The 19152-nt window shown below is 35.9% G+C and overlaps 1 protein-coding gene across 5 annotated transcripts; it reads left to right on the top strand.

The window, feature by feature from the left end:
* Positions 1–17717, top strand: LOC102987795 (caspase-13). 5 transcript variants are annotated; one of them, XM_007112665.2, is made up of 9 exons: positions 1–181; positions 4173–4427; positions 8678–8787; positions 9584–9757; positions 10968–11202; positions 12042–12185; positions 13320–13429; positions 14975–15078; positions 16859–17717. In XM_007112665.2, the coding sequence occupies exons 1-8, from the start codon at positions 175–177 to the stop codon at positions 15071–15073; spliced, it is 1134 nt and encodes a 377-aa protein (XP_007112727.1). In that variant the 5' UTR covers positions 1–174; the 3' UTR covers positions 15074–15078; positions 16859–17717. The 5 variants fall into 5 exon arrangements, with proteins under 5 accessions (XP_007112727.1, XP_007112730.1, XP_007112728.1 ...); XM_007112666.4 differs by having other exon boundaries at positions 141–181; positions 4176–4427; XM_007112669.4 differs by lacking the exon at positions 1–181 and adding an exon at positions 7870–8124 and having other exon boundaries at positions 4345–4427.
* The last annotated feature ends 1435 nt before the right edge of the window (positions 17718–19152 follow it).

A 19152-nucleotide genomic window follows, 5' to 3' on the forward strand; every position in this document is an offset into this window, starting at 1 on the left:
ATCCATTTGCTGACTACAGGGGACTGCCTGACAGTGAACGCAGAAGTTCTGAGAAGCAGTTTCCCAATCTATGATTGGAGTCCCCGCCCCCTGAATGGAGGAAGTGTCCAGTAACTTTCATTTTCAAGCCTGTGCTCTTCTCAAGGCATCAGGAAGGGACTACGGTTGTTACATATGGCTGGTGAGTAAGGGTCCTTTCCTAGCTGAGGGTTAGGAACTTGGGTCTTAGAAAACACTTATTAATTGCTTTGTGACAGGAAGAAATATACAAAAGAGAAGTGAGCCATTCCTGTGCAAGCTAAATTCTCCTTATTAGCTCTGTGTAACTTGAAATGGGGGACACTGCCTTGGAGACGCTGAAGGAGAGTATGGTGTCCAGATTATCTCAGAGCCAGGAAGAAGTTATTTCCTTTTTTGCAGCTCCTGGTAATCAAAGTGAAGGGTGGATAAAGACAAATAGAGTAAGCTATTTATGTGTGAGAAAACTGAAATTCCTAAATGCACTCTGAAATCTTCTCAGCTTCCTCTTGATTTCATAAAATTTTCCCCGTAATCAGATAAGTGAGTCGTTGAATTCCCACCCCCACCTTACTATATCCTATATTGAATTATGCTCTTTGTCTTTATAAAGTAACTACATTTTCCCCCCTTTCTAGTTGTGGTGCTAACTACTCTAGCACAGTATTTCTTGGATTGCTATCACAGTTTTTAACTGGCCTCCCTCTCTCCAGGATTTAACCCTCCTATCCATACTGCATACTGCTTTCAGGTCACATATCTTACACACAGAAACTGGAAAGCATAAGAGATGGAATCATTGGCTATTTATGCAGCCCGTATTCAGGTATATCATATCACTTTTTTTGAATTTAGAATTTTATTTAATTTTTTTTTTTTTTTTTTTTTGTGGTATGCGGGCCTCCCTCTGTTGTGGCCTCTCCCGTTGCGGAGCACAGGCTCCGGACGCGCAGGCCCAGCGGCCATGGCTCACGGGCCCAGCCGCTCCGCGGCACGTGGGATCTTCCCGGACCGGGGCACGAACCCGGTTCCCCTGCATCGGAAGGCGGACGCGCAACCACTGCGCCACCAGGGAAGCCCCTTAATTTATTTTTTTAATATAGCAGGTTCTTATTAATTATCCATTTTATACATATTAGTGTATATATCACTTCTCTGGCTTCATTTTCCTCATTTGAAAAGGAAGAGGTTCAACTAGGTCAATGGTTTCTAAATCTTACAACAAATCTAAATAATCTGTAGACATTAACAAATTTAGATTACTTCCCCCTTCATAACCCCAAATTACTCAACCATGGATAGACCATAAGCATTTATAATCTTTTAAAGATCTACAAATGATTCTTATGTAGTTGGACTAGGTTTGTCTGCAGATTAGCATTGTTAGGAAAGATGATCAGATCCTTATCTTTCAGTTCTTGCCTTCTAGGTATTTACAAATGCAATTTTTTACTCAGGAACATACAATGGCTCTGTATTGCCGTTTCAAAAGTGTCTGAACTCATCAGACAGGTTTTCCTACCTTTCAAAATATATTTATTCACTTTACCATTAATCGCTCTAAAGCATGATTTCAGCTTCATTAACAAACATTTACTTGCATTCCCCCCACTCATACTTTCTTGCTATTGTGTTTCTTTATTTCTTTCATTTTCCCTGTAGTGTAGTTCTTTCCAGGGTTTCTGTCTCATCTCACACATTTAATTTAAGCTCCTAAAATGTAAGGACTGACTGTTTTCTTATCTTCTTCATGATGCTCATACAGCATTTGACTGGGGAGTAGTACGTTAAATTCACACTCATGGCTGCCTCTTTAGCTAGGCAGGATGACCTTACTTGTTATTGAATTGGAATCAGGACATCACTAGATAATAGATATGATAAACTGAAAAGCAGTAGACAAAACAAGTAAAGTGACTCAATAAACATAAACTCATGAGTTTGGTTGCCATTGTTAACTAATTAACAACTATAAGGAGAAAAATGCTAGTTTAGGGAGAAACAAGTTTCTCTGGGAGCATATTGCTCTGACACTCAGTCTAGTCTTAAGCATCAGGGAGAATTTCCTAAAGAAAATGGCATGTCATCTGAGAACTGAAGATAAACAGGAAGCAGTTGAGAAATAGATAGGAATGTTGGTTGTGAGAAACTGTACACATAAGGATCCCTAAGTAAAGGCTTTGTAAAACCTGAAAGAAAGGCAAAGTGTTTCAAATGTAACGAGCAAGATGGGTATAGCAGCAGAGGATGAGGCTGAATGAGAAGACCTAGATTAGATTAAGCTGAGACATTTCATGGTTACCTCTAGATTTTCAGAACACTGACCTTGCTTCATTGAGAAGAACAGATTAGAAGGGGACAAGAGTATATTTATCAGACTCTTAGAGTAATTAAACAAGAAAGGATGTTGGTCTGAACTAGAGTATCAAACAGTTAGAAAGGGAGAAGTAGTCAGATTCTGCAAATATTTAGCAGATAAAATCAATACAGTTTGAAGTGAGATGGAAAATAAAATATAAAGAAAGCAGAAGAGGTTCAGTATCACCAGCTTTTACTGATTTGGTGCACTTGACTGTAAGATACCATTAACTAGTACATATAGGGAATGAAGCAGGTGATGAAAAATGAGCAGTTCAGCTTTTAAAAGTTGAGTGTAATGAGTTAGTGGGATACAGAGAAGGGATGAATATATGAGCCTCAATTTTGGGATCCACTTTTGGGCTGAATCTATAAATTCAGGGATAATTTATTTATTATTTAAAGCTAATAACTGAAGCCATGAGAATGTGTAGATAATAAGAGGGTGTAAAGTAAAAACTCTTTGGTTTTATTGTTTACCATATTTCTCCCAGTACCACTTATTCAGTAAACACTCAACCTTGCTGAAGGCAGAAATAAATAAAATAGAAACCCAGAATTCAGCCAGAGTAAATATTTCTCAGATTAACCTGCATGTTGTTCATAATTCTTCAATCTCTCTGTTCTGACATGTGTATACTCTAGTGTAAGACCAGTGTTTCTGCCACTTTTTCTAAGAAGAAGCATTTTGTGACCTCATCTGCAGAAATTTACCCAGTCTTTTCTGAGTCCCTGAATCACTTTCTATTCTCTTAAGTAACTTTTTACCAAGTATCATGTAAAGTAGTTTGATGATTTGAGTGGGGACTTGATTCTGAACCCCTGAGTCTGAATCCCTTCCTACCCTCTTACTAAACATGGTGTACTATTCACAAAATTTGGATCAAATATTTAACTAACTTCTCTGTGTCTGTTTCTTTCACTATATAATAGAAATATTAATATATATGTTACATGGAATTTTTATTAACTTTAACTTATAAGATTCATATGAAGCACTTGAGACCAATGGGGCCTCAATAAATATCAACTATTATTACTGAAGCTGTGCTATATTTAACTTTATAGAATATGGTGTAAGAACAGAATTTGAATCCTAATTTGTGTGATCTGGGCATTTTATTTAAATGATCTGTAAAATAGGGAAAATATTAACCATCTCATCGGATTATTGTGAGGGTCCATCATATTAATATTTATAAAGTATTTAGTACAGAGACTTGTAAATAATAATAATATTGTATATTGCTTTAAATGTATTTCTTTTTTAATGCTAAATGCACAATAGGTGTTAGTTGTTATTAAATGAACTGATATTGTGTAACTTTTTATTCATGCTTTGTAATGTCCATGTTTCTTTCTCATAATATTTGCCCAATAAACATTTATTGAAAGAATACTTCAAGATAACATGAACAATGAGGCTGGTGCTTCTGGGGCAAAATTCTTGTTCAATGTCTTGGTGCATTTTTTTTAGAATATGTCATTTTGTGTCAAGACTATCTTTATATCTAGATGAACTTTATAACTGTCTTTGTAGATTTAATTAAGTATTGATGAGATACCCTGCCTTCCCATGCACTATCCATTCAAATAATACCTGTGGTATTACAATAAAATACGTATTAATTTGACTTCCTTAATCACCCACAAAAATTTTAATTATCCCAGACAGTAATATATTAACGTGGTGTCATTGATCTACCATATTGAAAGATCAGTCATCAGATTATTTTCAATTCTGAATTTTTTATTGAGACAAGATCAAGTAAAAGGAAGCTTTGTATTTCTGACAGAAGACACACGCAACAAAAAACCACTTAAGATTTTGGAATCTTTGGGCAAAGAACTCATTACTGGCATTTTGGATGACTTGGTGGGAAAAAATGTCCTGAAATTGGAGGAAGAGGAGAAGAAAAAAATTTATGATGCCAAGCTTGAAGACAAGGCGCGGGTCTTGGTGGACTCTATGCGACAGAAACGCCATGAGGCAGGTCAAATCTTTGTTCAAACCTTCCTAAACATAGACAAAAATTCCACCAGTATAAAAGGTAAGACTGGAATTCTTTTCAAGGGATATCTTAAATTTTTCAGATCTACTTGGCTCCAAGGCTGCTCCACTGTCCTCTAAGTCGCTCATCCTCCTATTAATAAAGTATAATTTTCACTAAACCTATCATTGTCCTTTTAGAAGTCACCTTGTCATTTGTGGGAGGGCATCTAATTTCCAATTAGCTTAGAAGTTGAGTCCTTGTGTTTAGGTTGATCATAGAGATAGCTAATTGCAGAGACTTTGTAGTAAGGGATACCTGGAGCTGAACTCATGTTTCTGTCACTTTGGATACTATGTGACTTCCTTCAAGTTTCTTAACCTCCCTAAGCATCAGTATGAGCATCTGTGAAATGGGGACAATTTCAATCACTTCATCACAGGCTTTTTAAAGCTAGGAACATAATGGCAGGCACAGACTGACAATTCCTAATATTTTAGCTCCCATCTGGAACTCTCCTCTGAACTCCAGATATATTTAGCTCTAGCTGCATAGTCAACATTTCCACTTGAATGTTCCACTGGCTTCACAAAGCTAAGATATATAAAATGAAACACTTTATTCTCTGCATCAAATCTATTACACTTCTATCTCCTGTCTATCTCATTAGACAGGACTATAATCCACTGAGTTCCTTAATTCAGATAACAACTGTTTTCTTCACCAAAGAATAATAGCTCTTAGCAGAGTGCCAGAGACATAGCAGGCATGTAATGAATATAGGATGAATGGGCAAATGAAGAACATGCATATAATAAATATTAATTATCAGAATTATTCTTTAGCTTATAATATTTAAATGTTTACTGTGCTTACTCATTTCTGTGAGTTACAAAATATGATCAGGAGAATACTTATTCAATATAAACTGTCCAATATATTAACATCTTTCAAAACTTCACTTTAATTGAATTATGAATATTACTAGAGTCTAAATATCCTCAGATCCAAGTTCACCAGTGATGGACTCAATTTGGTATAGAGTTTAACCTAAAATTCCAACCTGAATACTAGAGTTTATTAATAATAATAAGCAATAATAAACAAAATGCAACATAACTGTAGAGACCTCACTATAGTAAATAAGCTTTTTCAATAATCCCTTCTCTATGGAGAAGGGACACTTCCTCCAGCAGGAAGTACACTCTAGTCTAATAGATGTCCAAGATTGTGGCCTAGGCTATGTTATCATTAACATTTAAGTTGGTCCTTGTGCAGGTTTATTACTTTCTCTTAAACCTGGGATGGGATAAAAACAATTTGGATTTAACAACAAAATCAGAGAACAGATTTGTGGTTGCCAAGGGGGAGGGGTGTGGGGGAGGGATAGTTTGGGAGTTTGGGGTTAGCAGATGCAAACTATTACATATGTAATGGATAAACAACAAGGTCCTACGGTATAGCACAGGGAACTATATTCAATATCCTAAAATAAGCCATAAAGGAATAGAATAATATAGAATAGAATAGAATAGAATAGAATAGAATAAAATAAATAAAAACAAGATCAGAGATAATTCAACAAATGGGAATCAAAATTGAAATAAGGGGAACTTCAAAATGATTTTAGCAACCCCAGGAACCAGAATGAACCTTAAACTGAAATAACCTATCCCATCAGCAGAGTCTGTGGCAGGCAGGAGGCAGGTATAGACCATTTCATGAAGTATCCAGTAGCCCCCTGAGTTCTACTGTACATGGAACCTCCAGAAGAATCTCAGGACACCTAGAGTATACTGGCCCAGGAGATCAGGAAGCTTGGTGAGTGGGGCTATTAGAATATGTAAAAGCCCTAGCCAGGCCTTTTGGGCATGGATATAATTCAGAGGGTTCTTAACGAGATACTGAGGAAATGGAGTGGGGGATAGGAAGAATCTAAGCTATTTGTTTCAATTATTTAGCAGTATATGTACATACTATGTGCCAAGCACTGTTATTTAGTCAGAGAGATAATTACTCAAATTCCTACATGCCAAGGGAGAAGGACTTGTCTTATCTAATATCAGTATCTTTCATTTTGTTTCAGTTTAAGGGATTTCTTGAGCATTTCATTAGGTAACAGATAAAACTCAGATATTAAAGTTTTTATCTAAACTGCTAATTTTCTTATTTCTTTTTGCTGTGCTGTCAGGCCCATGGGTACCCCTTTTGAACAGCAGACTACAGTATATTTATTACATTGTAATGAAATGATTCATTTTCATGCTAATTTTACTATTAGACATAAGATAGTCTAATTTTCAGTTTTATCTGTAAATACTGTATCTATATATAGACATATAATGGTCATTAGGAGATGACATTTATTAAATTCAAGAGTACACCAAACCTGTAAATGACCTGGAAACAGGAGACTTTCAATGACAAAACATACCCTCTGACCAGGGACTATCCCAAGACCCTGGACTTCTTCACACTGGCAGAATCTTCTGGAGTAGGAAAGGAGAGTATGTGTCAGTACTTTATCTACAGAAATAAATGTTAATACAGTTTGGTAGCCTTAAAGACATACCATTTGCTGCATCTCCAGAGCTTACATTTTAGCATACTTTTTAGAAAGACATTTATAAAAAACATATTGTTTTAAAACTAATGGAAACAAATAAATGAAATGGAAAAAATTATAAGGTTTAAAAACTGAAAAATTTACAGAAGATAATATTGCCTTTCTAATTAAAATAAAATAAGAGACTGTCTTGGTTCGTTCATGTAAATGAAAATAAAGATTTATTCCTTTCATAGACAAAAACCTTGTTATGTTAGGTCTTGATAAACCTCTTCTGATTTTTGTTTATGAGGAATCTCTTCCTTCCCTCTCCAAGGGAGGGCTCTGGACTTTCCCAGTCTCTTGCACAATCTTAGTCAAATGAGGCCAAACAATTTCAGAAAATATTACATTTCTCATTTTCAACAAGGAGAAGTTATTTCCCCACATTTTAAAACATGGGTTGAAAATTTAGGACTGGTTATTTAGCACTTTGGAGTCAACGACATTCAGAATAATGTAGAATCTCTGACAAAAAAAATTGTCCCTTCGACACTAGATGCAATACTATGATTAATGCATAGCATTTCTCCTTTAAATAGCTGACTTCACAACTTGGTGAATCATTGAAGCCTATCTCCTCTGGAAAGGTTAAGAATTCACTCTGAGGTTGCTGAAAAAATAATACCTGGATTGTACAGGATTTAGGATTCTATTAAGTATTTGAGTGTGTATGTGTCTGTGTTTGCTGTGTGAATTAGGAGTGGACTTGGGATGTAACATTACCCAATATGATAGCTACTGGGCACACGTGGCTTTTAAGTGCATAAATTGTGGCCAGTAACAGGTTAAAATTACACTATTTTGGATATATTATGTTAAACAAAATATATTATTAAATTAATTGATTCTGTCTATTTTTATTCAATGTGGACATTAGAAAATTTTAAATTGCAGTGCCCTCCCCACCTGCAGCTGAGGCCAAGTCAGGAAAGAGCAACAGGCATCTAAAAGCACAAGAAGGCAGAACCTGTGAGATCTGACCTCAGCTATATTCCCAAGAAGTCAAGTGGTCCACCCCCTGAGGGACAGACCCCAACAGACCCCCGCCCACCAGCTTTTTCTCCAATATGCATAGATCAGATCGGGATGAAGGAAGGAGGCAAGACTCTATCACAACCTATGTGTTTGGGGTCAGGTGTCCCCCAACAGGTTTGTCTGTGTTTGCACCTTGTCCTGTGTCTGAGGTGCTGTGGCTGTATACTCCTCCTGCCCTGGGACATTTGTATCTCCTGGCTTTGTAATAAGTGCTGAATACTCTCAAAAAAAAAAAAAAAGTGACTCAATGTGAGTGTGACTCTACTCTATTTCTAGTAGATAGCACTCTGATAAATTTTTTCTAAATGTACTCTTGCTCAGATACAATAGAAACTCCACACAGATGAGTAATACCCTAGAGTAAAACCACTGGAAAAATCAAACAGTTTTCGTGAGTAAGGGAAGGCTAACTTTGACCCTAAATCATTAAGGTGTCTTCTTCAAAATATCAAAATCTATTATTGCATTTTTGAGTGGATTTGCTTTTACTACCAAGGATTTCTCCCTTCTTTCCCAGTCATAATACATCTATCTCCTCACACACAGGTTAGATACAACTATAACCCAACATGTTAAAAATCTTTTTCCTTTTCTGTCAGTTTTCTTAGGTGATAACTGGGTCACAGAGTCAGATATCACAATTTATATTATGCGATGTATCCTGCAGCTCCTGAGGAAATTGTGACTGGACCAGATGAGTCAGCAGAAACTACAGATACCCTCAAGCTTTGCCCTCATGAAGAATTTCTTAAACTGTGTAAAGAAAGGGCTGAAGAGGTACTGTGCTCTGTACATCAAAGACAGAAAGAGAGAAAAACAATTGCTTTCACTAATTACACAATTTCTTAAAGCATTAGTTACAGAGTGGCAGGGTGGGGACAGTGGATTCCTTTTTCATAGATGCTTTGAACAGGAGGAAATCACATGGCTTCACACAGATTCCAATTGTCTTTCAACCCTATGATAAAATACAAGTCTCTCACTTTTTTCATTTATTTTTTGTCCTATATATTTGGGATTTATTAGAATTTTAGCTGTAGTCATAGAATCAAAATATTTGTAAGATAACATGGCTGAGTAGTAATTGTTTGCATTCCAGTTAAAAATTATTAACACCTGCAAAACATTATAAGTTAAAATAGTATCAGAATAATGTTACCCAAGGCAAAGGATCTTTGGTATATTTATTTTTAGCTGGAGTCAATGGCAAATATCTCCTGGTTCTTAAGAAATTTGATCTGAACCTTGATTGTTAAGAAAGATTTGACTAGGTGGAGAAGAAAGAGGAGAAGGAGAGTGTAGGAATTCTTCTAGTCTCCTGAAGATTCTCGAGTAACCATCACAAATATGATCTGGATCATTGTCTGGGCTTTAGAAAAATAATTCCCTTCCAATTTGTACTTCTTTCTATTGTCAATTCAATCCATTACTAAAAGAGAGGAGGACAGTGTCTTCTGGTACAGGATAGGAGAGAGGACAGCTATGCAAGCCCTTAAAAGCAACAGTGATTGGTGTATGAGGGTTTAAGAGAGATTTAGGTAAATCAAACTCACTGCATATCAATTTCCTGCAGATCTATCCAATAAAGGAGATAAAGGCCCGCACTCGTCTGGCTCTCATCATATGCAATACAGAGTTTGATCATCTCCCTCTCAGGAGTGGGGCTGCCCATGACATCATGGGAATGAAGGGGCTGCTTGAGGGCCTTGGCTACAGTGTGGATGTGGAAGAGAAACTCACAGCCAGGGTAAAAGCCCCTCACCTACCCCAAACACATACATATTCAGCACATATCTTCCTACTAACAAGTGAACTTTATAATATTAAGCAAATAACTTTAACAACCATAGGTCTCATATGTGTGTGTTGTGTGTGTGTGTGTAGCTAAGTGTGTGAATGTGTGTTATAAAATAAAAATATTAAGACAGGTGAAATCGATGTCTCTTTAGAGCTTCAAATATCCTCAGTTCCATAAAACTGTACAAAAAGTGACTGGCATATGTACCCACACGATTCTTAATTCTGAAGTGGGATAATTGAGATTTAGCCCCAATATTTCCCAGAAAATTCTGGAGTAATGAATGTTAGCAGGAGTGTGATCAACATATAAATACTGAATCCTGACTGTCCCAGGGACTATTTTGGCACTGAGGATGGGTCTGTAAATGAGGCAGACGGTTCCCAGCTCACATTGATCTAGGTTCACTTGGTGGGGGGTGATCAAACTGTAAGCAAAACAGAAAATTTCAGAGATTTGATGTATCTGTGTGTCTCTAAGATTGAAAAGAAGTGAAAAGGAAATGAAAAGGCAAAGGAAACATAAGAACAAATTGGTGAGTGGGGAGTGATAATGTTTAATGGGATGGCCAAGAAAGACATTTTGAGGAGGTAATATGGGATCTGACACATGACTATCAGAGACAAGATAGCTCTGGAAAGATGTGAATGAAATATATTCCAAGCAGGCATGACTACAAGTAAAAAGTCTGAACCTAATATGAAACTGGCACTTGAAAAGTACAGAAAGGCCAGTGTGACTAGAGCCTAGAGGAGGAGGAAGAATGTCAGAAGGGAGAAGTATACTTATGTCAGAAGTTTTATTTTATTCTAAGTATGGTGGGGAGTGCCTTAGAAGGGAAGTGGTATGATACATTTATTATTCAAGGTTTTTATTAAGTAATGAGAGAAAATACAGAGATGAAAATGAAAGTATAGAGAGACAATAAGCAAATGTAAAATCTATTAAGAGGACAGGTTATATAATGTCAGAAGGAACAGAAAGTTGAACCCATTGATCCATTATAGAAATAAAAATAAAACTATCATCAAGCAACCACTATGTAAAGCCACCTTGACTGGAACATTAGAGATGATTCTTATACTGATCATGATAAATAGGAGGTCAGTTTAATTTTAATGCTTGTCCTGTTAAAGTAAGACTTTGCAGTCTTTTTCAGGATATGGAATCAGTGCTGTGCGGATTTGCTGCCCGTGAAGAGCATAAATCTTCAGACAGCACATTCTTGGTGTTCATGTCTCATGGCATCCTGGATGGGATCTGTGGGACTATGCATAGTGATGAAAAACCAGATGTGCTACCTTATGACACCATCTTCCGGATATTCAACAACCGCAATTGCCTCAGTCTAAAGGACAAACCTAAGGTCATCATTGTCCAGGCCTGCAGAGGTGGTGAGTTCTGAGATGAAAAATCCAAAAGTCATAAAGGTGTTTGCAGAGGATTGTAGTATGTTTTGTTTCTAGGGGAAACAATCTTAAACCCCATCCAGTGCAAATAAACTAAATTGAATTATTAGGAAATTCCATTTAGGGGGCTGGTATAATGAGACTTTGCTTTGTTAGCTGAAAAATTTCTGTTCAATTTGATTCAAGGTAAGTGGTGAAGGAGATCACCAGAATTCTCAAATCAAAGTAAAACAAAAATATTCCAACCTTGGAATGAAATCATTTTAATGACAACTTTACTTGTAAATTTTTTACAGACATTTTGACATTCTCTGGCTTGAGAATAATTTCATTTGAAAGTCAGGCTATTATGTAATAGCAGTATCTTTCTTTTTCTCATGTATTATTGAAAGGGAAATGAATAAGGAGATGAGGGAAACTGGGATTGCAGTGACATTTTTCTTTGCTTTTTTTTCCTGACTCCCAGGTCCCTTTTAGCTTTTTGGAACAGTGTTTGAAGATGAAAAGCCAAAATAATTTAGCTATAAAATGATAACTATGCTCTGAAATTATGCATATAAGCCTTTAACTTCTTTGTTATTCTAAGCAAGCGGGTTCTTCCAGTTCTACCATGCTGTCACTATTAATTGGCATGTTGCTCAACAACACAAGAAAGAGGCAAACTGTTGTATGTGGGGTGGAGATGCACCTGTATGTGTGTATGTGTCTGTGCACATGTGTGTGTGAAACTGGTTAGAATAAACATTGTAAAAGAATGAGGTGGGCAATTGTAATAGTCATACTGAGGGAGACACACAGTGTGCAGGAAATTGATGTCTCTACAGCAAATCGTGGGGAATTGTGGGTCAGTGACTCTCCAGCAGCCTTGGCAGACAGCTCTTCACAGTCACCTGAGAACCTGGAGGAGGATGCCGTTTACAAGACCCATGTGGAGAAGGACTTCATTGCTTTCTGCTCCTCAACCCCACGTATGTGTCTTTCAGTTGCAGACATGGATTTGTGGGTCTGAGGCTACCTCTGAGTGATTCTAAAAAATCAAGATAAGCTCTGGGCAACAATGATTTCATACAAATTTTGAATGCTCTCAATATATTTTACTTATTCTTCACTTTTAAAAATTGACTTTTATTATATGTTGCACTTACAGACAAAGGTATAGTAACCATTCAAACAACCTAATACAAGAAAATCCCTTTACCATCACACTAGTTAAAAACAAATGATTGATTCAGTTTTCAATTAAATCCATTTAACATTTTGAGTAGAGTTTTTATGGATCTAGGGACTGATGGCCATTTCTCAAAAACTATCAACTCCAAGCCATTTTCTCCATATTTCCCATCTGGTACTAATTAGAGTGGTATCCCAGCAAGAAGGTGGATGCCCTTTTAAAGGAAGAAGAAAACGATACAATGGGACTTATTAGGCCTACTATTAGGGGAACAGTATCTAGTCCTTGAACTCTAGGTAATCATCTTGAGAAGCCTTATATCTGAGGGTTTCTAATTTACATATTTTTAAGTACTTTACCATTTTATGGAGGTATAATTACCATACAAAAAGCTGCATATGTTTAATGTATACAGTTTAATGAGTTTGGAGATAAGTATATGCCTGTGAAATTATTACCACTATCTATACCAAAAACATTTCCCTTCCTTCCAAAAGTTTCATTAGATCTTTTCATTTATTTTGCTCACTATATTGTGAAAGACATCATGGTATATAATCTGTAAACAATCACCTGTGTGAACATGGGGAAATTCTTTAATCCTTCTGAGCTTCTGTTTTTTCTCTGTAAAATGGGATAATTACAATTATCTCTCAAGCCTCCTTTAAAAGCCAAATGAATAAGCATAAGTCACATACTAGAAAGTCAATCCCCAAAATACAAGGTAATCACTATGCAATGACCTGCAGTTTTGATGAGCTGCTTCTTTAGTTCAACTTCTTTATGGAAAATGAGTTAATGAAAGGTTGTAAGTTCTTCCCCTAAACATGTCAAGATAATTCCCAAGCTATGTTTTAAAAGACAAAAAATGTAAAGAAAAAAAAAATGGTGAAGGTCACAGCCCAAGGCTTACCACTCTTTATTGTCATAGATAATGTGTCCTGGAGAGACATCACAAAAGGTTCTCTCTTCATTACTCAACTCATCACATGCTTCCAAAAATATTCTTGGCGCTGTCATCTAGAGGAAGTATTTAGGAAGGTAAGCTCCTCTCTCCTTTTCTAATCATGTATTTGTTCAGGAAAACTTTACTATTATTTGCCTTTCAAGTGACAATGACAGATTTTGTCAGGCAAACAAAAGTAGAGTGGTACTGGTTTCTGTAATCCATGTGTTTAAAATCTGATTTACAAAAAGACTATGTTAATGTACCACAGCAGAAGATCAAAATAGAACAAAATATTATAACATGTGAGCTTGCTTGTTATGGGCTATAAGTTCTTAAAATTAAAAGAATGGAAAGTATTTTGGATTAATTTTCACTGCTTCATTTATTAAATAAATATATATTGGGTGGTCTATTTGGTAATGGGTTATATCTTCATGACACAGGGGTAAATGAGACATATGTGACATAAGGCTACCTAGAACTAACATTCTTGTGTGAGAGATGGGTACTGAATAAGTAATCCAACATCAACAATAAAAAATGTGTGATACAGGTTGTGATAGGATCCAAAAGAGAAAGTCTTAGGACACAGGAAAGAGAATGTAGGAGAAAAATTCTTTGAATAGAGTGGCCCAGAAGGGAAGACTTGATACTTCTTCCCCAACTCAGGACATTCCTTATTTGCCCCTTCCTTCCTAATTTATTTTCCTCCAATAGCTCTTACTACCACCCACCCAGTATATATTTTGTTTGTCTATTATCTGTATTTACTCACTTGAATGCAAGCTCATGAAGGCAGGGATTTGTTCAACACTCAACATGCTGGAAGGGAGGAATTAATATTCATTGAATAAATAAATGTATGAATGAGTGAATAAATGCCCCTCCTTTTTTAGGGAGAAAAGTATTGGTATTAAGAACATGGGACAGTGTGGTTATTTTTAAACTAAAACCATAGAGAACAGTAGCACTCCTGTGGGAAAAGAAGGATATACCTTTAGTGAATTGGAGAAGATTGCATTGTAACCTGAGTCACAGTCTCTGTGAATAGGAACTTAGGAAGTTAAGTCCTATTGGATGAATAGGATTTAGACATTATACTTTCAAGGGAATTCCTCAGAAGAAATTAGAAATAGTGGATCTAGGTAAGTAAGATCTCATTGATCAGTCTACGGAAAAAGACTTCGGAGCTCATCTTGATGGTGAATGTGAATATTGCTCATCATTCAGGCTTTAAGGACAAAATCCTGGGATTTTAACCTTATTGAATTGAGGAGTTAACCTTGTTAGAGTTTGAAGATAGAGGATCTCTGAGGTCCACTTCTCATGAATGAACACCAAAGGATAATTAATCATCAGATCTGTAGATCAAAAGTGGAAACTAGAAAAAAAATGCAGTTTGAAAAGACTTGAATTAAGCATGAGGTGTGTATTTTGAGATAAAGAGCATATTCTGACATTAGGTGTCATTTCTAAGAAGTAGGGTAGCAGTGACAGGGAATTAGAATGTCCAAGGGCTTGGTTCCATCAATCCTAGGAGCACCCTTCATTCTAAGAATTTTTTGGCTCATTGTGCAAAACATTTTTTGAGAATGTGTAAGAGGTATGTATCAGCCAGAACCTCTTTTTGTTTTTAGGTACAAAAATCATTTGAAAAACCAAGTGTTAAAGCCCAGATGCCCACCATTGAACGACTCTCCATGACAAGATATTTCTACCTCTTTCCTGGCAATTGAAAGTAGTAAGTATCAAGAGTTTTTGTTGGCAAGCAAAATAAGTGGGACAGTGATATTAGTAGTGAGGTCCAATGACCAATGACAGCCTGTTGCTTTAGTGGTCAAATTAGTAAATTAGTATTCCTTGTTGATGTAGTTTGTTGATTAGTTGCTAATTTTTACTTTATTTATATGCATCTGGATCCACCCCTCCATCTCTACAATCATCAATCAATAAATCAATCAACCAAGAATGTAAGCCAAATCAAGACAGAAAGTAATAAACAGTGAAGGACACAGGGTAACAATTATTAGCATAGACATGTACTCATGCTTCCATTATTACTTATATTCATGTCTCTCTCTCTCTCTTTCTTTCTTTCTCTCTGTCTCTCTCTCTCTGACACACACACACACACACACACACACATTATTAGTTACCAAATATTGCCTCAGATTAAAAAAAAAAAAAAAAATAAACAGAAGAAAGAGGTGACTGTAGAGAAAGCAGGACTGTGGTCCTCTGAGTGCAGGTGTCATATTACTGATACTGAACTACCATTACCATACAGTATAAAATGCACCCTGGAAAAGTTTATGTCAATGAAGACTGGTTCTCTGACTGTTCTCACAGTGTAGAGCACAGAACATTCAGAGTCATTTCTCAGATTTTTAATTACTGCTCAGAAACCCCTTCAATCACCCATATTAACACTTAAACAAAAATATTTTGGTCAAATTATTTTAGAATGGGTTTATTGAGTTTAGACCCAACAATTATTTACTCACTTATAACAGCTTTATATCACACTATATTATAAGCATATTATTAATCTCCCTCTCAGAAACATAATTAAGATTATATTTTATAGTAAATTTTATCTCAATTCTTGAAATATTTACCCACCATCTTCTACTCCTGGTTTCTGACATCCTGGCTACATAAATGCATAGATACTTCAGCAGAATAGCTTTTACTGCCTAATTAGTCCAATAGAACCATATTTGGGGATTAAATTATTTATTTGACTAATATTTATCAAGCACTTACTATGTTCCAAGTTCTGTTCTAGATGCTTGGAATGTACCAGTGAACAAAATAAATGGAGTCCTTGTTCTCAGAAAGCTCATACTCTAGTGAGTGGAGACAGAGTCTAAATACACAAGCAAGTAAATATATGTTTGAGAGTGATAAGAGCTAAGAAGAAAAAATAAAAGGGCTAAAGAGACACAAAAAGATGGATGGATACTGTACTGTTATAAATAGATTACTAAGGAAAGGCTGCTTTGAAGTAATTAAATGATTTGAAATCAGAACAAAGAATGGATAGAGTAAGGGAGTGGGAAATGCATTTCTCTAGTGGGAAATGCATCCCAACACCAGAAATAGGAAGTACGGATGCCCTGAGGCAGATGTGTGCTTAAGATGTTTAAAGTACTGCAAGAAGGCAGCTGGCTAGAGAATGAGAGTGGGAAAAATGGCAGAGTAAAATTCGGAAAAATGGTGAGAAGCTTCATCACAGGGGCTTTGATGATCATATGGTAAATGTTTTAAAATCTTTTATACTAAGTGAGATAGGAAACCCTTCAAGAGCTTTTGAACAGAAAAATGATATAATCCAACTTCGGTTTTGCAAAGATCACTCTGAGTACTTTTCAATGAATAGACTACAAAGGTCACAGATAGAAGCCAAGGGAAATGGCAAAAGCATATGGAAGAAAATCAAAGAAGAATCACAGTAAGGGTTGGATTGAAGGCTTCCAGGGATTACTATCTTAACCTTCTGTTCTTTTTCTCTTCTTCAGAAAATCACAGGAAGTTCAGCTGTTTCAACTTCAAGAAGCACTTTTACCAGTACAGAACACATGTTTAACCTTTTGGGTGTCAGTGAAAATGAAAACAAATGAACTGGGTTTTTTGGGGTCTTCTAATAGAGAATAGAATTTCAGTTAAAATGGTGGATGGATGGAAATGAAGTGGAAGAAGCAAACTGGGTTTTCTAGTTTTATTGCATATAATATCTGTACTTCATTGAGTGAAGGGAACTGGTCATGACTTGCCCTCAGCAATAGGGTGAAAGGAGATGGTGCCCATCTGGAGACAAGAGCTGTAAATTCGTCAGCTCCTCCTTTATACACTCATCAAACCCCAGGCCTAGAATTGTGCAGAAGAAGTTTCCTAATATATTATTTAACCAACATCATAGCTTGAGTTCATTTTTTTCTTCACTAAGTTATGATTTTAGCAAATTACACCTATGTATCTTTCTTCCCATCTATAAGTTAATTTGCTTTCTTGTTGATTATTTTCTAGATTTCTGCATATTTCCAAGATTCAGGGAAATTGTATTATTTAGCAAACATTTGGTTATTGTCTAAAATAAATTGGGCTTTTGATTCAAGATTGTGTAACAGAGTATGTTTGTATGGAAAGACAAATATTATTAGATAAAGAACAGCAAAGAGAGCGGGGAGTGTCAGAAATGGAAGAGGAGAATGTTAAAATTTCTGGAAGGGTGAATCTTGGTAGAAGAATTTTGGCAACATGGTCATCTGAGCTACTAAGTAAGGAGATGTACCACTTCTGTTACATACACACAGAATGCTGAATAAATATTTTAGTACATGATGAACTGCATTTAAAAAATAAAAGGATTCTCTAGATGTCAAATACAGCCATAATAGATAATATTTATTATTGTATGTCAGGATTTTTTTAAGGATTTTGATTGTTATAAGGGATTTTGTGTATATAAGTAGCTATTTTAACCCTCATAACAGCCCTATATAGTAATCACTATCAATATCCCCATTTTACAGGTAAGGAAACAAAAGAAAATAGAGCTTAAGTGATGTACCCAAAGTCACACAGTTAGTAAGTGGCTGCACCAGGATTTGAAGGCAATCTGGCTTGCTCTGGAATCTGAATTATTAACCACTTTACCACCTTACATCTCCAAAGCAAGGAGAGACTGAAATTGTATGGGTTTGAATTGTAATTCAAACTTCAATTTAACTAAAGTTTGAATTGTAAGGTTAACTAACACTACAAAGATTCATGATGTTTAGGTTTCTGGACTTCACTTGTCCATGTGGAGACATGAGACACATCACAAGGGTTCAAAAATATACAGGGAGAGACTTCATTCTCTGACTACTGCATGATAATATTAGAAACCTAATAACATAAAGACTGCCACACATTTCCACATAGTTGGAAATAAAAACACACACAGATAGTATATACATATAAAAACATAATTTATGAAATATACATAAACACATATAAAAAAGGAAAAAAGTATAAACTAAGCATTCAACTTGAGAAGTCAGAAAAATACTGAACCACTTAGAAAATAGAAGAGAGCAAATAATAAAGATTAAAAAGAAAAAAATTAATGAGATGGTAACAAAACAAAAAATTGAACAGATCACTTAAAAAAAAAAAACCACGGGCTTCCCTGGTGGCCCAGTGGTTGCACGTCCGCCTGCCGATGCAGGGGAACCGGGTTCGCGCCCCGGTCTGGGAGGATCCCGCATGCCGCGGAGCGGCTGGGACCGTGAGCCATGGCCGCTGGGCTTGCGCGTCCGGAGCCTGTGCTCCACAACGGGAGAGGCCACGGCAGAGGGAGTCCCGCATACCACAAAAAAAAACAAAAAACAAACAAAAAAAACCCTGGTCCTTTAAAAAAGACTGGTCAGATAGCAGACGTTCAGCAAGATTGAGTATGAAAAAATAGAATTAGCACAAAGACAATATTAGAGATAAAAAGGTACAATAAATAGAGATAAACATAAATTTAAAAAAACATAAGAGAATACAATACATAACATAGATGGAATTCTAGAAAAAGTGAATTAACAAGATTAATATATAAAGAAATGAAAAGCCAAATGGATCAATAAACATTAAATTAATTATTTTTGTCATATCTACTGAAAAAATAATTAACAGACCCAAGTGATTGTAGACAAATGTCTTACAAAACGTTTAAGAAATTAATAAACTCAATTTTACATAAATGCTTCCATAAAATGAAAAGAGAAGTAAACTCCAATTCTTTTACAGATCTAGTACAAAACTGATATGAAACTAGAGA

The sequence above is a fragment of the Physeter macrocephalus genome, chromosome 16 (assembly GCF_002837175.3).
Source record: "Physeter macrocephalus isolate SW-GA chromosome 16, ASM283717v5, whole genome shotgun sequence".
NCBI classification, from domain to species: domain Eukaryota; kingdom Metazoa; phylum Chordata; class Mammalia; order Artiodactyla; family Physeteridae; genus Physeter; species Physeter macrocephalus.